Source organism: Delphinapterus leucas, chromosome 7 (genome assembly GCF_059928025.1).
Source record: "Delphinapterus leucas isolate spDelLeu-1000000601 "Yukka" chromosome 7, BTC_Dleu_Yukka2, whole genome shotgun sequence".
Taxonomy (NCBI): domain Eukaryota; kingdom Metazoa; phylum Chordata; class Mammalia; order Artiodactyla; family Monodontidae; genus Delphinapterus; species Delphinapterus leucas.
Genome location: NC_143135.1, coordinates 69648484 through 69675871, shown reverse-complemented (window position 1 = coordinate 69675871; position 27388 = coordinate 69648484). Strand labels below are relative to the sequence as shown.

At 41.6% G+C, this 27388-nt stretch overlaps 1 protein-coding gene across 1 annotated transcript; it reads right to left on the bottom strand.

Moving 5' to 3' along the window:
* Positions 1 to 27388, bottom strand: LOC111167958 (ferroxidase HEPHL1). The gene is made up of 10 exons (XM_022561359.2): positions 27199 to 27388; positions 24166 to 24379; positions 18141 to 18280; positions 15198 to 15338; positions 11414 to 11520; positions 7962 to 8184; positions 6327 to 6466; positions 1388 to 1550; positions 852 to 923; positions 1 to 756 (listed from the first exon to the last, which is right to left on the bottom strand). The coding sequence occupies exons 1-10, from the start codon at positions 27368 to 27370 to the stop codon at positions 554 to 556; spliced, it is 1575 nt and encodes a 524-aa protein (XP_022417067.2). The 5' UTR covers positions 27371 to 27388; the 3' UTR covers positions 1 to 553.

Below are 27388 nucleotides of genomic sequence, written 5' to 3'. Positions count from 1 at the left end.
AAGCTATTTATATGAAAGAGGAAAAGGCCAGGGGAGCTGGCTGAAGCCTCCAAAAATTTCATTTGGTCAAATTCTATCAGCAGATACTGATTTAGACATTTTCATGAACTCCTCAGAAAGTTATTTTTCCTGGAACCACTAAGGGAAGCATGTTACATAACAACGTTGAAAAATCAGCGCCATTCAAGTTAGATGTCTGACGCAGTGTAACTCTTTCCCGAAATTGTCCATCTAGAGAATTTGACGGTTTGTTAAGGAAGCACTATCTAATCTAAGAATTATGAAAGAAAGAAAACAAAGATATCTTTCAGAGGGTCTTCCCACTTCAGCGAATTCATTCAGAGAACAGACTGGGTCAGTTTTCTCAGTCATGCCCACTCTTCCTTTTCTCTGTTTTATCCTGAGGATTATTCACAGCCCCTTTAAAATAAAGAAATAAAAGCAAATTGCTTTAAATGTGTTCCAGAGGATCAGAACCTGATCCAGGAACAGTGTCAGACTTCCTTGGTGAACGAGATGTGGTCCATTTTCCCTACTGAGGAAGACGAGCAGGTCACAGAGCATCCGTGGGGAGCGCACAGGACTGGACTTCCTGATATGCCACCCGCTTCCTTGCAGAGCACAGTGTGAGGGAGAGAATCACCATGACAACCAGAAGAAGGAGTCCGATGATGAAAAGGATGACCAAGGCTGCTTTGGCTCCTCTGGGACCCAGATTCTTGCCGAAGAAGTAGAGCTGCTCCTTGCCAGGTTCTTCTGTGCAAAAGAAAAGTAAGGTGTCAGGCCTCTGCCTTTCCCTGGGGAGTGAATACTGACCATTCACGTGCAGGATTGGGGGAGGGTATCAATACCATTAGAGGGCGCTGTGGCCGGGTGGGACGCTCCTCTAGAAGGAGGCTTGGTGGAGTAAGGAATCCTGTTGTCTGGACAAAGAAGACAATTTGATGGTTTACAAACAATAGGAGTAGATTCTTTTCACGACATGAGTTGTTTCAGGAGTTATGTCATTTCACCAACAAAGACTTTATCCCACCAGTATCTGTAAGTCTTTGTTGGATACTCACTGTGCTACTTCATGCCAGTACACATGCTGTTCATACCCCATCCACATTGCAAGCTTCTGCTCACCTGTTAAGATTCATCTATGGAACCTTGGCTCATGTGTTCAAACTGTTAATCATTGCCTCCTGCTGCTGTCACTGAACCCTGCACTCTGCACTCTATCTTGGCATATGTCATATTCTATTATGGTTAAATGTCTGTCTCTCTTACTTGACTCTGAGCTCCTTGGGGAGCTCATGCCTCCTATGTTCTCATGCCTCCTATTTTCAGGGTCTACAGGAAGCCTGGTCCTATCTAAATCAGCATCACCGACAGATAACAGTACCGATGTTTCGAAGGACTGTGTAGGTTGTCTCCATGCCAGCATGGATGTGGTCAGATACATGACAATGTAATAACCATGTCCCTGGGTGATCCACAAACAGTTCAATGGTTTGGAATGTCCCGGGAAAGAGGTCATATACATCTTCTCGGTAAGATTTATCTATCTGTGGAAAGAAGGGAATAATAAGGATAAGAGCAGAAATCAATAAAATCAAGAATAGGAACATAATAAAGATAAATCAAAGAAACCAAAAGCTGGTTCTTTGAACAGATCGATAAAATTGTTAAACCCTGTGGAAGCCAGCTTGTGATGGCCCCCAAGGATCCCTGCCTCCTGAAACTCATAACCTTTGTAGTCACCTCCTACATTGTCTGAGGGTTGATCCTTGAAAGCAATAGCATATGGCAGAAGTCATGGCATTCTACTTCCAAGAGTCTTAGACCCTCTCACTCTCTCCCCTTGGATCATTCACTCTGGGGAAAGCCAGCTCCCATGTCATACCCACATGGTGAGGAACTGAAGCCTCTGGTCAATAGTCCTATGAGTGAGCTTGGAAGTGGATCATCCAGCCTCAGTCAAACCTGATGACTGTAGTTCCAGCTGACATCTTGACTGTAGCCTGATGAGAGGTGCTGATTCAGAACCAACTAACTAAACTATTTCCAGCCTAACCCAGAGAAATTGTGAGATAATAAGAGTGTGTTGTTTTAGGCCACTATGTTTTGGGGTGATGTGTTACGCAGCAATAGATAACTAATACAAACCTCTAGACAAACTGACCAAGAAAAAATTTTAAAAACACAAATTACAAATATCAGAGATGAAAGAGGAGATATCACTAAGACTTTATAGACATTAAAAAGGATAATAAAGGAATGTTATGAACAACTGTTTTGTCCATGAATTCTACAACTTAGATGGTATGGACAAGTTGCTTAAGATGAAAACTACCAAAGTTCACTCAAGAAGAAATAGATGACCTGAATAGATTATCTATTCAGGTTAGATCTATTCAGGTTATCTGTTAAAGAAACTGAAATTGTATTAAGACCTTCCAACAGATTAAACTCCAGGTCCAGATTGCTTCATTGGCAAATTCTACCAAACATTTAGAGAAAAAAATAATACCATTTCTAAACAAACTCTTCCAGAAAACAGAAGAGGACAGAACACTCCCAACTCATTTTATGAGGCCAGCATTAGCCCAATTCTAAAACCAGACATATAATTTACAAGAGAAGAAAGCCATAACCGATATTCTTTATGAAAATATATGCAAAAATCCTTAACAAAACACTAGCAAACTAAATCCAGCAATATATAAAAAAGGATAGTGCATCATGACAAAGTAAGGTTTAGCGGGGAATGAAAAGCTGGTTCAACATTTGAAAATCAGTCAATGTAATTCACCAATAGACTAAAGAAAATAAAATATGATCATCACAATAGATGCAGAAAAAATAGGATTAAAACCCTCAGCAAACCGAGAATAGAAGGAAACTTCTTCAACCTGGTAACGGGGTCTATAAAAACCTACAGCTCACTTTATATTCAATGGTGAGTGACTGAATGCTTTCCCCCTAAGATTAAGAATAAGGCAGGGATCTCTACTTTTACCACTAATATTCAACATTTTACTGGAGATCCTGGCTAGTGGAATAACACCAAAAAGGAGCGGGGGCGGGGTGCATAGAGATTGAAAATAAAAAAATAAAACCATCTCTATTCACAGACAACATGATTTGCCATGTAGGAACCCCCGCCCCCCCAAAATAACCGTCTACAAAAAGAAAATCTACAAAAGCTACTAGAATTTGTCAGCAAAGTTGCAGGATACAAGGTCAATTATACAAAAATCAGTTGTATTTCTATATACTGGCATGACAATTAGAAATTGAAATAAAAAGAATACCATTTACACTATCACCAAAACCCATGATATTGGTAATAATCTAACAAAATATATGCAAGATCTGTGTGATGACAACTACAAAACATTGATGAAAAAAATCAAAGAAGTTCTAAACAAATAGAGAGATATGCCATGTTTGTGGATTGAAAGTCTCAATATTGTTAAGATATCAATTCTCCCCAAATCAGTGTACCGATTCAATGCAACCTCAATCAAAATCCCAGCACAGGGCTTCCCTGGTGGCGCAGTGGTTGGGAGTCCGCCTGCCGATGCAGGGGACACGGGTTCGTGCCCCGTTCCGGGAAGATCCCACGTGCCGCGGAGCGGCTGGGCCCGTGAGCCATGGCCACTGACCCTGCGAGTCCGGAGCCTGCACTCCGCAACGGGAGAGGCCACAACAGTGAGAGGCCCACGTACAGCAAAAAAAAAAAAAGAACAACAACAACAAAAAAAATCCCAGCACAATTTTAAAAGCTGATTCTAAAATTTATATGGCAAAAATCTAGAACAGCCCAAACAATCACCATCTGATTTCAAGACTTTTTATTACACTAAAGCAATCAAGACAGTGTGGCATTTAAGAAAGGACAGGCATATAAATCAATGTAATAGAACAGAGAGCCCAGAAATAACCCACATGTATATGATCAATATGATTTTGACACAAAGGGAGAAAGGATAGTCTTTTTGCTGAAAGGTGATGGAAGAATTGGACGTCTAGGGACTTCCCTGGTGGTCCAGTGGTTAAGACTCCATGCTTCCAATGCAGGGGGCATGGGTTTGATCCCTGCCTGGGGAACTAAGATCCCACATGCTGTGGTGCAGCCAAAAAAAAAAAAAAGAAAGAAAGAAAGAAAAAAAAGAAAACTTGGATGTCTCTATGCAAAAAATAAACCTTGAACCACATATAAAAATTAATAAGATGGACCAGAGACCTAAATATAAAACCTAAAACCATAAAACTTCTAGAAGAAAATCTTTGTGACCTTGAGTTAAACAAAGATTTCTTAGACATGACACCAAAAGCATGATCCATGAAAGAAAAAAAATGATAATCTGGACTATATCAAAATTAAGGATTTCTGCTCTTTGATAGATAATGTTAAGGGAATGAAAAGATAAGCCACAGACTAGGAGCAAATATTTACAGATCATATAGATAGAAAGGATTTGTATCCAGAATATATACAGCCCTCAAACTCACCAATAAGGAAACAAACAATCCAATTTAAAAATGGGCATAAAATTTGGACATCTCACCAAAGATTTACAGATGGCAGATGGTAGAAAAGATAATCAGTATCATAGCCATTAGGAAAATTCAAATAAAAAACGAGATACCAGAATATACTTAAATGAAAACTTATGTTCCCACAAAAGCATGTACACAAAGGTTTATAATGACTTTATTTTTAGTAACCCCAAACTGGAAACAACCCAAATGTCCCTCAGTGGGGGAACGGATAAACAAACTGCAATACATCCATACAATGGAATATTGCTCAAAGATCGAATGGAAAAAATTGCTGTTACAACAAGGTGGATGCAATTCAAATGCCAATACAAAATGAAACAAGCCAGATTCATAATGCTACAGACTGCATGATTTCATTTGTATGACATTTCAGAAAAGGCAAAACTATAGAGACAAAAAATAGTTCAGTGGTTGCCAGGGGTTAAACATAGGGAAGTAGACGACTCTAGAGGGTGCAAAGGGGACATTTTAGGGGGTTGATAGAGGTGTTCCGTATTTTGATTAGTGTTGGCTACACCACTGTATGTGTTTATCACAACAGAACTGTATACTAAATAGCGTGCATTTTACTCAGTGTAAACTACAGCTTAATTTAAAATATTTATGTATGTATATAAAATAACTTTTATATGTATGTAAAATAATTGTATGATTTTATAAATTTTACTAAATTTTATATATTTTTAATATAATTTTTAAAATGTGGATTGAAAAAGCCAAGTTCTGAAAAGCAGCATAGCCATTTAATATGTGACACTAAAATCATTGTAGGTGAGTACTTGGTATCTTAAACTGTGTTGAATGAATATACAGAAGGGAGAGGATATTAGATGTTTCATTAGTCGCTGTTCATTCCTGTATAATTGGAAAAGGAGCAGTGCAGGTTTTCCCTGCAGATTAGATGTGATTATTCTTTTCTATTCTACTTCCTTGTAGACTGCACAGCTCTTGAGATGACAGAATATTTGGACCTTATCCCTGAGATTCTGATTCATCAGGTCTGGGGTGGGGCCTGGCAATCTGCTTCTTCAATGGCTCCCCAGGTGATTCAGCACAGCCAGCACCACCCATATGGTGCAGCTTGATGCTCGAAAGGCAGAAAGCCACACATGGTCCAGCCCAGCCCACTAGGGCAAAAATCAAGGTAAAATTTTGGGCCCAAGCCAAAGCTTGAAATATCTTCTTTACTAGAGAGGACTATTCTGTTGGCTAATCACATAGAAAAGAAATGGAAAAAGGGAAGGGAAAGAGAAAAGAAAAAAATAAAAGAGGAAAAGGGACAAAATACTATGGGTACTTTCATATACGATACTCCAGAGTGGTCAGAATTATCCCCATATAACTGATGAGAAAACTCATCTGAAGCTCAGAGGTTTTTTACTGTTGTGGCCTCTCCCGTTGCAGAGCACAGGCTCCAGACGCGCAGGCTCAGTGGCCATGGCTCATGGGCCCAGCCGCTCCGCAGCATGTGGGATCTTCCCGGACCGGGGCACGAACCCGTGTCCCCTGCATCGGCAGGCGGACTCTCAACAACTGCACCACCAGGGAAGCCCTCAGAGGTTTTTTGTTTTTTTTTTTTTTTTTACAAGCATAATAAAATACATATTAAGAAATATCTACCAGTGGAAAGACACAATCATATTTTTCTGTTCCATTCTCTAATATTCACTAACACCCCTCACAAGACTTATTGCCAAATAACTCTCTTTTCACAATGGAAATATATTGAATCTGTTAGTCAGTCTTCCTCAAAACACTTTTCTTATACTTACCTTGAAAAGAAAGCTCTCAGCATGATAATGAATGGTGTGTATGTCCACTTCACTTCCTATTCCTAATAGATACCAGTTTGTCATTGTATTTTCATTCATGATGAGGCCATGGAGATTCCCAAAAATCTTTCCATTAATAGCTAAGAATGTAAAAAGAGAACAGCCTTTGATTAGTGATGATTACTTAATCTAGTTTTAGAGCTGATTCAAGAAGATCTTTAGGTCACCAATATTTTCGTCTGCCTGGTAAACATGTAATAATCTCACTCACACTTCCAATGTCCCCACCATCTAAGACCCTAAATTCAGAGTACTAAGAAATCCCTATGAAAGATAGCCAGAAAAGAGAAATAGTAGTTTGTTTTTAAAAGCTATCTCTTGGGCTTCCCTGGTGGTGCAGTGGTTGAGAGTCCGCCTGCCGATGCAGGGGACACGGGTTCGTGTCCCGGTCCGGGAAGATCCCACATGCCGCGGAGCGGCTGGGCCCGTGAGCCATGGCCGCTGAGCCTGCGCGTCCGGAGCCTGTGCTCCGCAACGGGAGAGGCCACAACAGTGAGAGGCCCGCGTACAGCAAAAAAAAAAAAAAGCTATCTCTTGGGTAGCAGTACATGTTGGTTGGAACATGCCAAATAGGCATATTCCCTTTATGGGGTGGATTACCGCCTCATGTGTGAGGTCGCCAGATTTATACCGTTCTACAGTTGAGTGGACAAAAGCCAGAGAATTAAGTTTATATAAATCAAAACTGAAGCAATTAAAAGGTATTTACTTAATATTTCACTTTCTGAGAACTAGTTTGGGGCAAGTTCCTAAACCTGGCTGAATCTCCAAAAAAAGGAAAACTTCACATGGGCTGAACCCATGATCTGACAATTACTAAAGCAAGCTCAAGTTGGGCTGACATGGTGGGGACTTTCACTCCCCCGCTTTCTACTAACTTTTTATTCTTTACATCATGACACAACCAAATGAGTTACATTCATTAAAAAGAGAGAGCCTATTAAGAAACTTTTGGGAGAGGGAGGCAAAATTGTAGGGGAAAGAGTAGCTGAATCAGAGATCAGGCTACTATATTCTAATCAATGTTAGCAATTAACTAGCTTTGTTATCTTGGGCAAGAATTATGTTTTTGCACACTTTTGGCCAAAAGTAGATCTCGGTGAGAGAGGATAGGTATGTCAATTAGAACACATTACTTACACTTAAAAAAAAAGAAGTACCTTAAATTTCAAAGAATTAAGTAACATAGACACATTAAAACAGAAATTTGGTGATGGTGTTTCATGTTCCAGAGACAGTTAAACCAGCCCCTCAAATTTGATCAACTAGAAGTTATCCTGTATTCTTACAGAAATATACCAATAAGTGATAATTCATTCCCTAGGAATTACTTTACAGTCTGATAGTTTAGGGATCCCAGCATTCGGAGATACAGCTCCCTAAACAGTTGGTCCAAAACCTCATTGGATCTTGCGGGCAGCCAATCAATGGCTTGTCTGGTTCCCTCTGAAGGAAGGCTTTAGAGGACTTTCTTGAGTCCAGGTGCCCCTGGGAATAAAGAAGGGCTCAGAGAGGGAGGCTGGGACCTTCCACAGATTTCTATGAGATTGTCTTCTTTATAAACCTGTGATATACCATGCATTTTGTTGCTCTCCTCAAAATCATCAGAGGGTTTAAAATCTCGTGGATCTTTATTAAGATACTTCTTAATATTGTCATCCAGATACCAGGATTCATTCTCATTAAATACCAAAAACAAGAGAACAAATTCAGAATCAACGTCGCTTCTTCTTCCCTTTTCATTCAACACTCCTTCCCTGCATGTAATCAGAGGACCCATCAAACCACTATAGGTATCCTGAAAGAAAAATAAACTGAATTAGAAGAGCCTTTGAATAATTTAATAACACTGATTAATTGCTTGTAAGAAAGTCATTGTAAAAATACTAAAAGCCTATTGACCAAGGAATAAGTACTAAGAAATCCTGAAGAATAGGGTGATCTTTGTGAAAATTTAGGACTATTTCTAAAAATTTGCTAACAGTGGGCGCTTTTTTTTTTTTTTTTTTGTGGTTCGCAGGCCTCTCACTGTTGTGGCCTCTCCCATTGTGGAGCACAGGCTCCAGACGCGCAGGCTCAGTGGCCATGGCTCACGGGCCCAGCCGCTCTGCGGCATGTGGGATCTTCCCGGACCGGGGCACGAACCTGTGTCCCCTGCATTGGCAGGCAGACTCTCAACAACTGCACCACCAGGGAAGCCCAAGAGTGAGCTTTGTGAGGGCTGAGGCTGTGTCCTTCACTCATAGCTGAGTCTCCAGAGCAGAGCCCAGTGTCTACTACATAGAAGGTGTTAAATAAATATTTGTTGAATAAACAAATGCTTACTTCTATTTTCCTGTGTGCTTTTCAAGTGAGACTGTATTTTTTTATAGAAGTGTAGTTCATTTACAATGTTGTGTTAGTTTCAGGTGTACAGCATAGTGATTCAGTTATGCATATATACATATATATATATAAATATATAATATTCTTTTTCAGATTTTTTCCATTATAGGTTATTACAAGATGTTGAATATAGTTCTCTGTGCTATACATTAGGTGCTTGTTTATCTATTTTATATGTAGTGTGTATCTGTTAATCCCAAACTCCTAATTTATCCCCCACCCCCGCTTTCCTCTTCGGTAACCATAAGTTTGTTTGCTATGTCTGTGAGTCTATTTCTGTTTTGTAAATATGTTCATTTGTATCATTTTTTTAGATTCCACATACAAGTGATATTGTATGATATTTGTCTTTGTCTGTCTGGCTCACTTCACTTAGTATGATCATCTCTAGTTCCACCCATGTTGCTGCAAATGATGTTATTTCATTCTTTTTAATTACTGAGTAATATTCCATTGTGTGTGTGTGTGTGTGTGTGTATATACCACATCTTCTTTATCCATTCATCTGTTGATAGACATTTAGGTAGCTTCCATGTCTTGGCTATTGTAAATAGTGCTGCTATGAACATTGGGGTGCATGTATCTTTTTGAATTAGAGTTTTCATCTTTTCTGGATATATACCCAATAGTGGGATTGCTGGGTCATATGGTAACTGTATTTTTAGTTTTTTAAGGAACCTCCATACTGTTCTCCATAGCGGCTGCACCAATTCACATTCCCACCAACAGTGTAGGAGGGTTCCCTTTTCTCCACACCCACTCCAGCATTTATTATTTGTAGACTTTTTGATGATGGCCATTTTGACTGGTGTGAGATGAAACCCAAGTAAGACTATATTTATAGGTATGTACAGATGCTTATATTCCACGTCGTATGGGTAAAAGTTAGCTGGATGATTTAGGAATTGATATGAGCCCATGGGTGACTTCCATGTCGAGTTACTCAGCCCTGAGCTTTCTTTTGATGGAAAACTCCCACATTTTCAACTGCCTATTAGCTATTCTACCTGGATGTGCCTCTTGCAACAATTCAATCTGCTAAGCATTTCTAAAGTGAATTTTAGTATTTCCCTCAAACCATTTCCTTCTCCTGAATTCTCTATTTCTGCTAATAGCACTATGATATTCCTTGTCATTTAGTTCAGGAAACTTGATTTCAGTGTTTACTTCCTCCATCTTCCTCACTCCATCCCATCTCATTTGCTATCAAATCTTACATTTCTTTTCCCTTCACAATGCCTCTCCATTCTGTGACTTCCTTTCCATTCTATCTGCCATCCTTCTAGTGTAGGATATTAATACCTCACCCTGGACTAGAAATTGGCTCCTCTCTGGTCTCTGCTCTCTGCACCTCCAGTGCATCCTGTTGACAACCATCAGATTAATGTCATCACTCCCATATCTAGAGGTCTTCAGTGACTTTCCAGTGATGGTCCTACTGAATAAAAGACTAATCCTTGACAGGTCCTGAAGCCCCTCATGTGCTCTCCCAGTGGACTTCTCTAGCTTATGCTCCCTTGCTGCTTTCCTTTTCTACCCTAGATGATAGCCGCACGGGACTCTCAACATTTCCCAAACACACCTTCTACTTCCCTATTTTCAGCTTGACTCATGATGTTCTCTCTTCCTAGACTCTCTTCCCAATGCCTCCTCTATAGCCCTGCACTCCTATAAAACTCACCAGATTCAGAGTTGTAATATCATTATGGGTGTGCACACGTATTATTTTCCCCGAAGATGATAAGTTCCTTCAAGACAAGAATATTTGCAGCCCTCATAGTACCTGGTGGGGTCATTTGCGCATCACAAGGGCTCAATAAATATTTGTTGGGATGCACAAAGGAATCAACAAATAAATGTGGGTTTCCCATAATTCTAATATGTAAGGTTCTTTTTCAAGGGTCTGGTATGTTTGAACTCTTGTGCTTTCCAATACAACTCAAGGACATTAATGCAGCCATCTAATATTTAAAATGAAGGCTAAGATAATCCCTCACTTTTTAAAATAATGGGCAATGTTTACATTTTATATCAGATATGACCTTAATTTGGACTTCGATTTATGAAATATAATTCTAGACTAGTTGTTTTATATACACATACCTGACTCAAGTTCAATATCGAATCTTTGCCTTTAATTTCTAAGTAAAGTTAGCCTATTTATCATTCAACTATTTTGTAGTTTCAGTTACCAAGTTTACTTGGAGTGTGTTTTCTTTCCTGAGCCCTTTTTCACACATCAAAAACCATGGTATAAATTAAATTTAAAAATATATATTTATTTATTGTTATCTATTTTACATATCCACTCTTGCTTCAAACTACCTTGTAAGTTCTAAATTTGGTAATTGAAACATTGAGATTTTATTTTTTTCCCGTATACTTTAGATCAAGTGTCGGCAAACTTTGTTTTTGTAAAGCATCAGATAGCAAGTATTTTTTACTGTGTGACCCATACCATTTCCATCACAACTACTCAACTTCATCATCAATAATGCAAACAAACAGGTATGGCCATAGTTTGAGACCCCTGCTCTAAACCAATACATCTCTTCACATATACCCACCATAGTTGTGATAACTTGAAGAGTCAGCTTAAAGCCACATCACTTTGAGCATTTTGGTGGCTCTCTCCACCTTACCTTCACAAAGTTTACTGTTGAATAGTAAACCCATGGAATACAATTTGGGTCAGATGGCCCTGGACCAGACCTTTTAGGGACATTCCATCTGTATGTTTTTATTTCTCCTGAAACAAATGAGAAGAAATAGAAAAAATTTTTGTTCATGTTACCTCTGTTCCAGACAATTTACCTGAAGAAATACAAACAGATTCTTCGTATATTTTGGTTAAAGTTTATTGCTGAGTAGAATTGCCCATTCATTAGAAATGTTCCCATTAAATTCACATCTTGATTTTATGCAGGTTCAAAATGATAGATTTTCATTTCAGACTATAACCTTCCATCTTAGTTTGCCTTTTCTATTATCAACTGATGTTTATTCAGGAAATGAAGACTTATTTTACACCTCAATGGTTTTTTTCCTCAAATTTTGTATATTTTTCCTAAGAGTTATGCTTGAGCATGCTTGAGTTACTGTGGGCCTCAGCCTTGGCTTCTTGTGGAATCAGCAGGGAGCTTTGTAAACTCTCACTGCTCAGGCCTCATCCCAAACCAATGAAATTAGAGTATCTGGGATCTGGTACTAGGGTACCAGTATATTCCTTAAGCTTCTCAGGTGATTCTAATGTGCAGGCAGGTGAGATCTAGTTGGAACCAGAGAGAATCAGAGAGGCCTAGTTTCAAATCCCAACCCTAATGACTTGTTTTCACTCAACCTTGACAAGCTACTTAATCTCACTGACTTTTAGTTTCCTTATTTGTAAAGTGGATTAGTTATCCCAGTTTTCAAATTGTTGTGAGGATTAAATGAAATAAAATACCTAGAATAGTGCCTCACATTGAAGGCAGTCAATAATTGCGAATTTGTATGTACACTAATGACAAATACGTGCAATCCCTCTTGTCAGGCCCCATATCTGTGCACCCCCTGGGGCTGACCCAGAGCCTTGCAAAGGAGTCATAAATATATTCATGAATTATCAAGATAATCACATTGTAAAAGGCTCATTTAAATTGTTATCGCCTTTTGAACTGTGTCCCTTCCCCACCCTATCAGGACAAGCAACCTACAGCTGAATGTGAGCCACAAAGCAAAACAACAGTAATGCTTACATGAAACTTTGCTCCAGGTTTGCTCATGCACCAGTTGGTTAGCGATATAATTTTAGGTCTAGTTTCCATGATTTTCATTGTAGCCCCTATGCCTTGGTAATCACAAGGCTAAATCACTGATATTTAGCTTTCTAAATGCAAGTGACTACAGGGGTGGTGTTAAAGTTGGAACAATCCATCGTCTACCCCAGCTGGGAGCCCAGCTCTCAACAAAAAGAGGATGCTAAGTAAATGTTTGTTGAGTGATTTAATAAACAGGAGAAGAAGAAGAAGAAGAGGAAGGGGGAGAAGAAGGAGGAGAGGAAGAGGAAGAAGAAGGAGGAGAAGAAGAAAGAGAAGGAGAAGAAGGAGGAGGAGGAAAGGAGAAGGGGAAAGGGAGGAGGAGGAGAAAGTGGGGGAAGAGGAGGGAGGGGAAGGAGGAGGAGAAGAAGAACAAGAAGAAGAAGAAGGAGGAGGAGGAGGAGAAGAGGAAGAGGAGGAAGAAGAAGAAGAAGAAGAAAAGGAAGAGGAAGAGGAGGAAGAGGAAGAAGAAGAAGAAGAAAAAGAAGAAGGAGAAGGAGAAGGAGGAGAAGAAGGAGAAGGAGAAGGAGGAGAAGAAGGAGAAGAAGAAGAAGGACGGGGAGGAGGAGGAGGAGGAGAAAACTGATAGGGGCTTACTTTTCTTAAAATGCTAGTTTGCTCTCTTCATCGCATGCATGCCCTGATTAAACTTTCTTCTCCAAGTTGCCTGGACTTCCTGCACAAAGTTAGTTTATTGCTCCTACATCTAATCTCTGGGTTCTTCCAAATCTTTCTGCCTTATTAGAGACCCTTGTGGGGACTGAATCCCTCTGAGTTCCAGTAAAAATAATAGTAATAATTTCTCCTTTGCCATGCTCTAAACATTTTTCTCCCCACTCTCATAACCCTCACGTCTAGGACTCTTGGAAGGCCAGTCAGCATAGAGAAGTTGTGTCCCTTGCCACTCCTCACCACCAGGGCACAACAGCCTGGGAGGGGTCACACCAGCTTGCCCACAGCCCTACCAGAGCTCCGCGCTCCCCATGGCTAATAGGCACCTTTCTTCCTCCTTCTAGAGTTGCTTTCAACCATCAAAAATAAATATATTTAATAGCTTTTTTGATCCATTTTAAACCATTTCCCTCTTCATCAAAGCAAGACACATCCATTATAGAAAACCTAGAAGGTATAAAAAATGTGAGGAAATAGAAAAGATGATCACTCTGCTGTTTAAAATACCACCACAAAGATAAAACCATTATTAACATTTTGGCTTTATTTCCCTTCTGGTCTTTCTTCTATGCTTGTATTTTGTTAACAAGTCTTTCCCATGTTATTAAAACTTTCTTCAATGTCATTTAATGATTGTACAATGGTCCATTCTAAGAATATTCCAGAATTGACTGTCTCTCTGTAGATAGACATTTAGATGTTCATGAGAAGTTTCTTGAAGCAGCTTCTGATACTGGGAGTAGGGAGTGGCAGAAGTTGGAATAGTAGCCAATAACGATTTTCCTCCCCACAACCCAACCTTGAATAGATACCTTACTAGCTTTTTCTAGTGATGCATTAGATTGTTTTCTTTTCTTTATACCTATTTAAATTTTTTAAAATTTATATGACCTTTATTGCAATTATATAGCATTATTATAATGCTATTATGTATTCATCAGAGGTAAAATGGAATATAACTCCCCTGTAATTATACCTATGGTTGCTATCAATTTCATAACTGAAGGTCACAGGGGCTCTTGACATTTATCACAAGCACACTTTAACTGTGTAAATATTATGGAAGCTCCTTAAATCGTGAGCTCTTCTCTCCCTTCAATGCATCTTTTAAAAGCCAGTTGGAGTTCTATCTCCTTTATAAAGACTTCCCTAATTGTTCCTAATTAGACAATCAGTCTTCACGGGTTTTCCTTCTCTGAAATGTTATCAACACTCTCAGATATATTCTTGAAATTCTTCACCACTTAGAATTTCATCTTGCGTAATCTGCACTCTTGCTGAAATGATTCATCTTTTTTTCTTTCAAACTCATTTTAAGCATCTTGAGAGAAATGTGTGGTTAAGAGCTCAGGTCCTGAAGTCAAACAAACTGAGTTCCGCTATTACTAACGTCTGACCTGGTTAAGCTCTTTACTCCTCTTTGCTTCAGTCACCTGTTAAATGGGCATAACTACCATACTTCATCAATTACAGGATGCACATTTTTCACAATTTAGCACATCTGATGTCAGGATGTATCTTTCAATCAGTGGCATGTTAAAGTTTAATTGGCAGCATGTTTTTTTCTTTTCTTTCTTTAGTAACAGATAAAGTAATCATGGCCATTACAATTGATGGTATCAGGTTAAATGAAATATGTTAGTGTCTACCTCCCCGGGTTATTTTAAGGATAAATGAGTTAAAAAATTTTTGTTTTAAATGTAAAAGCTGGCAGAATGTTAACACTGAATATGTGTTAGCTGTTATGTCTTAATACCCTTTAAGGTTCCTAATGGAGCTGTAGGAACTCCATAAGCGCTTGGTCATTGGATGAATGGTGATTTCATATTGGGGTAATGGTTGGAACACATTGACATTACAATGAGCTCTCCAAAACCCTTCAGAGTTCAGAAAAGATCAGAGAAGAGTTGAGTCTGCAGTATTCATCAGGATGGAGCAGATCTGTGGGGTAAGTTACCTGGCTTTGTGACAGGCACTGGGAGTCCCTTCCCACTCTCCATGTCCTCCACTCCGTGGGCTGAGATGGAGTAGGGCCGATTGGCCTTGTTCATAAATATGATCAGGATGGAGTCGCCCACCTCAGCATGAATCATTGGGCCTAAAGGCAAAACACAGACCTGTGTGCATTGTCGTTGCTCTTTTCAACATTGGTGTAATTTACACGTAGGTAGTATTTGACAAAATAAATGAAGGTTAGCATCGTTATTAGTGTATTTCCTCTAGAAGGAGATATTGGTAGCATTAAATATCACGTCATGTTTGGCGATTGCACCAACCTGGGTTCAAATCCTGCCTCCTTCACTTACTTATTGGAGAGGCCTTGAGTAAGTTAGGTGACCTGAGTCAACTTCCTTATCTGTAACATGAGTTTAATAACACCTTTCTCAGAGGGTTACAGTAAGGATTGAAGCACAGTAAATACTCAATAAATGCTTAAACTTTTATATTGCTGAGACATACTCTCCAGGAAAAGCTATAGCCACAGGACATGGTGACTTTTTTTGTTTGTTTGTTTGTTTTTATTTCAGAAACAAGTGCCCGTTTTGTTATCATTAAGGCATTGGAAACCAAATGACTATGAAAATATAATGTCAATTAAAATTTTTTTAATTAAAATATATGTATATTTTATATATATAATTCCAAGCATACTAATGATGTAGGATACGGTGACTTTCAGTTGTAATCCCTCTGTGTGTAACCTTTGGTAAGCCTAAAACTACTCATTATCTGGTTAATGGATATAATAGTGAGGATGCAATGAACTGATGTGTATAAAAGGGATTTCTAAGATAACAAAATTAAAACATATGTATTGATGTATGATCAATACAGTGATTTCGCTAATGCGTGTCCAAATGTCCAATGCTGTTTCTCAGTATTTGAATACCTTCATGAGACGTGTGTTCTTCAGCACCTCACGTGTACACATTTCTGTTACAAGCAACCAGCCTGAGTGCCAGTGGAAATAGGCCCACACATCTCTGGAGAGGCCTGCACCCACGTTACTGTGGGATGACCCTCACCCATGACAGGTGCCTCTTGGTGCCCAGAACGTGCCACAAACCCAGTTTGCTCAGCCACACTGACAAAGTATCATACACAAAGAGGTCTTCACAAGGCATTGCTTGAGAGAGGTGGAAACAGACTTCCATCTTGGAAGCACATCAGACCCAGTCTCAGTGGCTCTCAATATGTATTTGCATTCTACATTCACAGGGAGATACACCAGGGTTGAGAGTCAGACCATACCCATCCATTCTTCACTGGTTCAAACCATGGTTTTAATTGCTCTTCTGAGAAATGTAGTTGGCTGTCCGTATGAGTGGATGCAGAGTCCACGGATACGGAGGGCCAACAGCACTAAGCCATTTAGTATAAGAGACTTGAGCATCTTGGTACCCATGGAGGTCCTGGAACAAATCCCCTGTGGATACCAAGGGATAATCTTACTGACGAAAGGCCTAAATAAATCTAAAATTTGTTGGACTGTTATTATCTTCAGAAGAAATACTTAGTATGAATCAGAAAGTGTCTGAAAAGCACTCTTTTAATGATAAATCTAGAAAAGAAAAATCTAGGCATGTTTTTAAGCAGTAGTTTGGGGTAGAGTTACAGATGGGGCATGTGCATACATATATTAAGATCACTATTTATGTATACATGACCACGTAAATTGCGCATGCCTTGCTGGATTGGTGGGAGGGAGCAGATGCTTTCTGATTTACCACCTGGTGGGCCACAGGGAACAGTAATGACCAGAGGCGGGCCTGTCCTGTGCCCTTTGCAGCTTCAGGAATGCAGACCTCTCCCTGAGCTGCAGAAAATGAATAGATGAGCCTCCCGCTCCACTGGCTGAAGTGCTGCTGGGCTTGCTCTGATGAAGTCGCTGGTTTGTGTCATTTTACTGAGCAAACCAAACCGGGGCTCTTGGGGAGGGGTGCGGCCCAGCCCCCTCCGCAAGATCAGCACCCTTTCTTCAGAGATCTGTCCACACACAGGGCTCAAAAGAAGGAATGTTTCCATGGGAGATTACTCATTTGGTATGACAAGCAAGCTTGAGAGCTGATGTTAATAGATGGTGAAGATGGATGGGCTGTTTCATAATTTATGAATCTAGTAATCTCGTGGTGCCTTATTTTAATAATAAAACACATTACAGCCTTACTATTTATATAAGTTGCCTTGTACTTTTAAAAATGGAGACGGATTTCTAAAAGTCCTCTAGATTAGCCCTCTGCTTTAAGATGGCATCTTCGTAATGGAGTCAGGTTTGGTGATGCTCAGGTGAAGAAAAGTGGGGAAGGTTAGCAGGAAGAGCTTATCTGATCTCCAGGTTAGGCAGCCCAGGGCATCAGACAGGCAGAGTTGGTTCTGAGAAAGCCAGGAGTTAGGGCCCCTGGAACTGAATCTAGGCCATTCACCCAAGCACCTCTCTTAAGTAAGGGGTTCCTCTTTTGTCAGAATGATTTTCATGGTGTGTTGGTAAGGCGCTGTGCATGGATGATTGAGAACTTTGGTGAAGTTATGCAAACACTCTGCCTGCTGTTCTGAGGCATCAACTTGTTTCAGATGAAAATTTCCTGGCTCAGCAGAGGGGTGGCAAAGGAACTTCAGGGCAACAGGTACTGGCTAGACTGCCCTGATGATATGAATTCCTGTTTGCACATCATCTGGTAATCTTCTTACGGCTACTGTTTGTATGAGCTGAGCATGCAGCACACTCCCTGATAATGGGAGAGCAGGAAGTTGTCCTACTTGGATGAATGCAGTCAGGCTGCTCTGTTCCTTCCATCCCTTCTTGGGCAGAAGTCTAACCAGACGTGTGTGTGTGTGTGTGTGTGTGTGTGTGTGTGTGTGTGTGTGTGGTGGCAGTGCACGGCTGCGATCTGTGCCATACCCAGGAGTGCCAAGTGTTCCTCTTGTGGCGGTTGGGCTTTGATCTCCACAAATTCTCCATTGGTGTATTCCCTGTAAACCACTTTCTTGTACTGAGAGCCAATCCAGTTTTCAGTGTGGTTCATAAATATATCTCCATGTCTGCAAATCAGAAGCAGCAGGAATTAAAGTTGTTAGAGGGTAGGAAAATCCTTGAGTGCTTCTGCATGATTCGGGGGTGCACTGGAGCAGTGCTTCCCAAATCTGGCAGCAATCAGGATCTCTGTGGGGAGCTGGTTTTTTGCACCAGGCTCTCGGGGAGTGGGACCAGGCTTCTGCATTTGAAAGCATCTCTGGGTGCTCAGATGTGGGCAGTCCGGCACTGGACTATGGTCCACTCTTGGGAACCATTGCTCTAAAGCCCTACTGGCACTCAATCCCTGACCAGCTTTAGTTAGAGACTCATAAGAGCCCTTTGAGGTTGCACTTCTCTTCTTGGAACTAACTAACCTCACACACATGCTCACCCATGCACATACACACACATTCTACCACCCTGCATTCCTCCAGATTTTATATGTATCATTCTGTACCTTGTTATGCTTTTCCATTTTAAAGAGCTCAAGAAAGTCTGTGGGTTGTGTATTGTGCATATACATACAAATATATACATATATTTTGGCCAAGTTGCACGGCTTGCAGGATCTTAGTTCCCTGATCAGGGATTGAACCTGGACCCCAACTGTGAGAGTGCAGAGTCCTAATCACTGGACCATCAGGGAATTCCCTAAATATAGATACAGTTGATTCTTGTTATTCACAGTAGTTATGTTCTAGAGAGTCACCCCAAACACTGAATTAACAAATACTGAACCATTTTTCCTAGGGGAAACACCGGGTTAGGTTCCTTCGAACCTCGGGTCACAATATTTTCATCAACAGATCAATATATAACCTTGTTTGATGTGTGTTTCTGTTTAAAGACATCTTATGCAATAGATATTGCTGATCCATAAATACTGAACTCATGGCCAATAGTACTATGACTCATGCCTGAATGAAGCTTATCTAGCACCTGTATTTACTCTGTAAGGGCACATTACAGCCTTCCCGTGCTAAAGGACCCTAGACAGCACTTCAGCCCCAAGCTGGGGGAGCCATTTTAAACAGCTAAATCACCAACAAAAAGCACAAAGAAGAAAAAAAAAGTGGCACTAAATAGATGACTGAGAGGACACTTGTTTCTGTAGGAGAGCTGAAACAAGAAGGCAGAAGGATGCATTGTTGGTTTGACCTCTGCTGGGAATGTGAACATCAAGGGACATACATTTTTTACTGCTTTATTCATATCTGCAAGTGACCACAAAAGCACCACAAGAATTGACTTGGGGGTTACAGATAAATTTCAGCGAGTAGGCAAATTCACACACATGGAATCTGCAAATAATGAGGATCAACTATATATTTTATGTAGCACCAAGCTAGATCATCACAGAAGATAGAAACAAATCTATTGACTTTATCTCCAAATATAGTGTGTCTCATATCCTTCCATTTCCCTACTATTAAACTGCCGACACTATAAGCCGCCTGCCTAATCTAATCACTTACCTGTATTAACTGGAATTGTTCCTAACCATGTTCTCTGCCTCCAGTGCTCCTTTCCTCTCTCTATTCTCTACTCCAGGGGTCCCCAACCCCTGGGCCACAGACCGGTACGGTACTGGTCCGCGACCTGTTAGGAACCGGGCCACAGAGCAGGAGGTGAGCGGCAGGCGAGCAAGCGAAGCTTCATCCGCCGCTCCCCATCGCTCCCCATCGCTTGCGTTACTGCCTGAACTATCCACCCCCCTTCCCCCTTCCGTGGAAAAATTATCTTCCACGAAACCGGTCCTTGGTGCCGAAAAGGTTGGGGACCGCTGCTCCACATTGCAGCCGCAAATTTGAGCATGTTGGTCGGTCCTCGTGGAAAAGCTTCTTAAGGCTTCCCACTGGCAGACTCCTCGATTTAGCTCTCATACCCTTTCCCTATCTGCCTCTGCCAACCTCCCAAACCTGGTTTCCTATCATTGCCCCCCACATGCCCTATGCTCATGCCATTCTAAACATTCACCCTCTTGAGCTCCACATGCCCTCCACTCCTCCAGGCATCCACTTGCTGCCTTCCTGTGCTGAGAGCACACTTCCACCTCTTCAACTGACCCTCTCTTCGTGTCCCAGCTCAAAGACTACTTCTTCCCAGAAGCTTTCCCTGATCACCTACCCTCTCCCCACCCTTTCCCCCAAGATGGGGCTTCCCTCCCCACAGTGACTGCGTGACTCAGTGTGCTTGTCCTAGTGTCTGCCCCATGGACCATGAATTCTGTATGAAAAGGACCTTGTGTGCCCTTCTCAGCACTTTGCACAATGCCTAGCACACAGTAGGTAGTTAACAAATGCATGTATATCTTCTACCCACCACTGTGTGCTTTCCAAGAGAAGAGAATTTTTCTTCTACTTTTATTTTTCCAGGAGTCCTAGTAACGTGTGGTGGCAACAAGCACAGACACTCGAGCCACCTCTGCTGTTTTCCAGCTTCCCTTCTCTGCAAAATGACGTGATGAGAATTCATCTACCTCCCAGGACTGGTGTGAGGATCATATAAGTTAAGACCTGTAAAGCTGTGTCTGTGTCAGACACCTATTAAGAAACACATAAGCACTTGCTCTATCATCTCACTAGGATGTCACATAATGCTGGGCCAAAGCTGATGGAATGGGTCAAGTGTGTGGCGAGGGTCATATCAGATAGGGTTTGTAAAAGGCCTAGTAAAATGCTTCGCTCATGGGGTGTGCTCAGTAGATGGCGAGTCTTTTATATACATATATATATATATATATATATATATATAATCTTTATTGGACTATAATTGCTTTACAATGTTGTGTTAGTTTCTGTTGTACAACAAAGTGAATCAGCTATATGTATACATATATCCCCATATCTCCTCCCTCTTGCTTCTCCTTCCCACCCTCCCTATCCCCCACCAAGGTGGTCGCAAAGAACTGAGCTGATCTCCCTGTGCTATGCGGCTGCTTCCCACTAGCTATCTATTTTACATTTGGTAGTGTATATATGTCCATGCCACTCTCTCACTTCGTCCCAACTTCCCCTTCCCCCCCGTGTCCTTAAGTCCGTTTTCTACGTCCACGTCTTTATTCCTGCCCTGTCACTAGGTTCATCAGTACTGTTATTGTAGATTCCATACATGTGCATTAGCACACGGTATTTGTTTTTCTCTTTCTGACTTATTTCACTCTGTATGACAGACTCTATGTAGATGGCGAGTCTTGTCTGGAATCCCAGGTTAGTTAAATTACATGCATATCAGTCCACAAGCTCAGGAGTGCTAGGTATAACTTTATTTCTCTATAGCAATCTACTCTCTATTTTCAAATTCCTTCTCATTGCACAGACCCTGACATTGTGCCAATGGTCCCATTTGTTGCCTTTCTGGGAAAGACTTCCAGGTTCCAAGTTGAGGCAGAGGGTCTGTGCTGACCAGGACAATAAATGTCTCAGGGAAAACACATACTGAGGGGTAGTCTGAAAACTAGAGGTGTCCTATGATATGGCCTTGGGTCAAACGGCAGAGGCATAGCAACTGGGGTGCAGAGGGGCATTCGTTCCTGGGCTCTGATCTACAGGGGTGCCACAGATTGCCACTGGGATGACTTGGCGTTTCATTTCTGTACTGCACTTTTATTTACAGATCTGTTGTGTTTTTAATAGGTGAAAATGCTCTCACCTCACTTTGTTTTTATTTATTTATGGGCACAATCCACAGTGGCAGGGGCAGGGTGCAGACACACTCAGCACCCTCTATCTATCTCTCTATGCAGCTTGGGAGACAATCTCAGAAGACCAAAGCTAGCTCTTCCTGCCAGCCCAGAGGGATGGGGCTGAGAGCAGAAATTACACTGAGTTTCAAGAAAATAAATTTCTTACACACTCATGGGCTAAGATTGTACACGTGACAAAATTATTATACGATGATTTCTTCAGTGATGGCAGCCTGTTAATGAAATAATCATTTTATAAAAAGCAAAATTAATATTCATTTCATTTTCTACTGCAGTATCAGTCTTTAACTTGTATTGGCAGCACTGGCTTAGCAGGAGGGGTGTCTGGTTTAGCAAACTGGGTTGGTGAATCATTGAATGAATTTTAAACCGTCCTGTCCTTCAGGCAAATCTTTTAAAAATGGAGAGTCATTGTGTTTCTTCATTTGTCCATAAGGTGGCACCATTACATTCTTTGCATTAGCCTGAACCCTCAAAACAGGCCAAGTAAGAAGAGAAACAAAACAGGTTAATACTCAGAACAGCTGGGTGTGGGAGAGTTGGTGGGGGGACATAACCACAGAGGATTAGTTCGAGGGCTGGGGAGCGGAGGGCAAGGGAAGTGTGATAATAAATATCAAAGAGGAAGAAGGGTGTGAAAGTCAGCTTGTGTTGAGAACAGGATTTGTCCTTCAAAAGGTCTATGTTCAACTCCAACTCTGCCAGTGACTAGTTGGACCACTTAACTGGGCCGAGTCTCCTCGTCCGTATATGGGACAGTGATACCCAAGCAGAGGGTGTTAACTTTGGGGGAAAGGTCTGCAGGTCTGTGCCTGAGATGCTTCTATTCCTTTCCTCCTTGGCTCTACCCGGCGGCCCTGGTGGGCTTAGGGCAGTAGAGACCAGTGCTCATCAGCCTGCAGGGGGCTTGCAGCCAGGTGAGGGAAGGGGTCTTGGGCTATGCCCCTTAACCCTTGGGTGTCTGGCATGATACGCCCGTTTTCTTTCTTTTTTAAAATTTATTTATTTTTAAAATTTTTGGCTGCGTTGGGTCTTCGTTGCTGCGCGCGGGCCTTCGCTAGTTGTGGTGAGCGGGGGCTACTGTTTGTTGCGGTGCGGTGGCTTCTCTTGTTGAAGAGCATGGGCTCTAGGTGCATGGGCTTCAGTAGTGGTGGCTTGCAGGCTCTAGAGCGCAGGCTCAGTAGTTGTGGCGCACGGGCTTAGTTGCTCCGCGGCATGTGGGATCTTCCTGGACCAGGGCTCGAGCTCATGTCCGCTGCATTGGCAGGTGGATTCCCAACCACTGTGCCACCAGGGAAGCCCCGTGCTGTGGTTCTTAATCTAGAATCTGATATTCGAATTATTTGGGGAGCTTTTAAAAATACCAATGCCGGGCTTCCCTGCTGGCGCAGTGGTTGAGAGTCCGCCTGCCGATGCAGGGGACGCGGGTTCGTGCCCTGGTCCGGGAAGATCCCACGTGCCGTGGAGCGGCTGGGCCCGTGAGCCATGGCCGCTGAGCCTGCGCGTCCAGAGCCTGTGCTCCCGCAATGGGAGAGGCCACAACAGTGAGAGGCCCGTGTACCGAAAAAAAAAAAAACCAAACAACCAATGCCTGGATGTTACCCCAGCATCTCATTGCCTCCGCTCATTCATTGGTGCTTAGCATTGGCCGACAGCGCTGCCCAGGAGGGTCAATCTGGCGGACTTTCTGGGTACCAGGTCACCCAAAGAGACCTGCTTTTCCTGTCCCAACTCGGGGATCTCTGCCAATGCCTCCTACGTGCTCCCTGGTTGTCCCCCACGGTCAGCGCTCAGCCAACAGCCCCTGCGGTCCTCAATCTACAGCTGCCCATCCTCTCACCCCAGATCTACACACCATCTCTGCCTCCCTCTGCATCCTTTTGTCCTCCCAGGATCACTGTGAGATGGGCCTCTTTGCCTAAACCCTTTCAGTGCAGACGCTCACTCAAAGCCACATTCGCTGGTCCGACAGCCACCCTTGAAACTAGTCAGCAGATGTGGACCGAGTCCGCCGCGGGAGTGCCCTTAAAATGACTTCAGACCCTTTCCCGGGACGCAGAGGGCAGCTTCCCTAAGCTTTCGTGCCCCTGAGTAAAATCTCTTGTCTGCCAGAACTGGGCAGACAAAAAAAGGGCATTTTTAGTTTCCACGTTTGACATGTGCGACCCCAACCGAGAGAATCCGCGGCGGCATCGCCTGTGGTGCCTTTCCCATCCTCCGTCCAAGTGCTGCTTTTCGAACTCCCAGTTTTTGTTAGGGGCATAATCCCATTCTACCTCTTCAGCGGCGATGTAAAAGGTTCTTATCATCCCGTACGGCTGTCCAGAAGGGTCCTTGTTGCCACAGCTGCTGACCTCATATATTTGATTCATGCCTCTCTGGAAGTGGTACAGGGTGGAGCAAAACACCCTGAAGATGCCTGGAAGAGAAATAGCTTGGCGTTGTGTGCGATGCTCGAGAGTTTGATTTTGGTTTGTTAGCAAACCTATGTAATTTATTTCAAAATAACCGATAAGGTGGATTTTTAAAATATCATCTTTATATAGTATTTAAAAATCAGATGCCAAGGGGAATAAATTACTCTGAATATATTTACTTATGGGGAAAAAATACCATCTGAAATTCATTTGTCATGGACAAATAAAGCTTGCAAAGTTGTTGCCAACAGATGATTTCTCTGGGTCTTCCCTATTGTACACACCTATTAGAAGATGGTCACTCCTAGAAAATCACTGATAGGTGATGATTATCTTCGCCCCACCCAGTTTAAAAGGAACTCATTATCCATAAGATGAATATTCTAGACAAAATTCAAATTAGGTCACGTTTCTGAAGTCATGACTTTTGCCCTAAAGGTGTTCATAAGCTGTAAAGTGCAGTACACAAGTAAGGTATTATTATTAAAGCCAAATGTATTTCTTCATTAAGCCCTTGAGCAGAGGATGGTCTTGTTTCCAATGGTAAGTCTACATTATGCCAGATGAAAAGAAAAACCAACAATCATGTCTGACTGAGAACAATATAATTTTTAAGCTGAATTTTCTAGATGCCTTGGCATCAGGTACACATATCTTAACTGAATTCACCATAAAATCATATAAAACCAAATTATTGGAAAGTATCAACTTTCACTGAAATTATTGGATCAATAAATCTTCCCTTCCTCTAGTAGACTCTGTTCTCAGAGCTGAGTGAGAGTGCGGGTCTCGTTAACTACCTACAAAGCACAGAGATAGCTTCTATCATGCTACACATGTCTAAATACTGCCAAGTTACCCCTTCAGGATGAGCCCAAACCATTGGTTCGTGGGGTACCCTAGCACCCCGTGGTGACCATCATGAAGGGTCTCTATAAAACCAGAGAGAAGACACCTCGGAAGACAGACATGGCGAGAGCTTCCTCTGCCTATGTGGGTCTCCAGGCAGCTCATTATTGATGTGTTCATCATTCCTTCAACAGATGAGGAATTATCTTCTCTAAGAACAAAGAGGAGCTTAAGGCCTTGATTGTGGTGATGTTTTCACAGATGCATACTTCTCTCCAAACTCATCAATTTACATATATTAAATATACAGCTTTTTGTGTATCAGTCATACATCAATAAAGTGGTTTTAAAAATAAAGATTCAAAGAGAAAACGTTTGACTTGCAACTGACAGGCTCCTCTACCCATGTTTTGGGCACTCCTTTTGGCTTAGAGATATGGGACAGGAATTGGTGAAATAACTAAGCTTTTCAGCAATAACCGATTTATACTCACCACCAAATATAAACTGGAAAACATCATCATGTAGCTCTTTAGAAGCCTGTAGGGCACATGAGTAAGTAGCCAAAACCCTAAAATTATTCCAGCCATCTCTAGTTTTGAATGCCTCTTTCTATGGGTTAAACCTATTTGGCTGTTTTCCTCCCCTTCCCTCTTTGGTCTTGAAGAGTGCATTAAAAAAAAGATCATTGTTCCCAAGGCATCCCTTGGGATGATTCATAATTGATCAATTATATTAATATAGAAATGTTGAATACTAGAAGTTTACAAGGCAAGGGTTATGGAGCTCCTACTCTGAGACAGTTCTTAGGCAAAAGTTTTGAAGCTCAAACCTCAAGTTCTTAACCAGTGACACGGAGAGGCATCTAAACTGCAGTTCTAGTGTGGAGTAAAGGAGAAAATACCCATTCATAAAGGAGACAGAGCTGGCAAGTACTCATCTTGGGTAGAATATTGGTTTCTTCTTAAGACTAATGAAAAAGTTGGGTTGGAGAAACATGTTGAACACCCGTAGCACTTGCTATTCTTATTTTTCATGAGACAGCATATGCTGCCATATATTGTTCTATATCTTTTATTAAAATGCCCCCATTATATAATTAGCTTGGGAATCTCTAAGAGAAGGGACAGGTACTGGTATTTCAATGGGCTCTCCATGGACTTAAGACCCAATGCAGCTTGCTTTCTGGGTGCCCAAGAGAATGAAAATAGGGAAGTCCCCATCTGGGACTCATCAAGAGACCACCATCAGTCACTAAAGAAGGCAGACAAGTTCACATGTCCATAACCTGCAAACAACCACTGGGCTGCTCATGCCTGGTTGATGCTTCAGAGCAGTAACTAAATTGATGTTTGTGCTTAAAGAGAACAACAACAAAAATTCCTCTTTCTTGGCCTGAATTGTTCATGGATATAAATCAAGAGCATTCTTCTAGGGTTTGTGAGGCAAGGTCATTTGGAGTACTCCCACTTCTGCTTTGTGGATGTTATTTTAGACGCCTTTCCTTTGTCCTTTACACTATATATTTGAAATAAAATAGTCAGGATTCTCTGATTCTAATCAGGACTATACCTCTTTCTGTACACCCAGAAGTGCCCTAATTCAAACAATTTCTTCTGGGGGAGGGGGAAGGGTAAGCTGGGACAAAGTGAGAGAGTGGTATGGACTTATATATACACTACCAAATGTAAAATAGATAGCTAGTGGGAAGCAGCTGCATAGCACAGGGAGATCAGCTCGGTGCTTTGTGACCACCTAGAAGGGTGGGATAGGGAGGGTGGGAGGGAGACACAAGAGGGAGGGGATATGGGGATATATGTATATGTAATAGCTGATTCGCTTTGTTATAAAGCAGAAACTAACACACCATTGTAAAGAAATTATACTTCAATAAAGATGTTAAAAAAAAAAAAAAAGAGTATATGCCTGAAGATAGGAATTTGATCACCTGAGCTGGCCCTGCCAAGTTTACCTGCATGGTCCGGCTGCATGAATGCTGTTGTGGAGACATGGGGAAACAGGGCCAGGGAGTCGCGGTGAGTCCCTCGTAGGTGGATGGTGTTCCCTTGAAAATAAACTCCATGCATGTCAGTGTCGGTGCCCATTCCAATCATATGCCAGGAAACTCTATCCTTTTTGCACATGGTTAGGCCTGGCTGGTT

Bases quoted from the DNA above. Each gene is read 5' to 3' on its own strand.
- LOC111167958 (XM_022561359.2), bottom strand. From the start codon at position 27,370: ATGTGCAAAAAGGATAGAGTTTCCTGGCATATGATTGGAATGGGCACC. The intron at 11,521-15,197 runs GTAACTTACCCC...CATTTGTTTCAG, and splicing joins AGTGCCTGTCACAAAGCCAG to GAGAAATAAAAACATACAGA. The intron at 757-851 runs GTATTGATACCC...TCTTTTGCACAG, and splicing joins GGCCACAGCGCCCTCTAATG to AAGAACCTGGCAAGGAGCAG.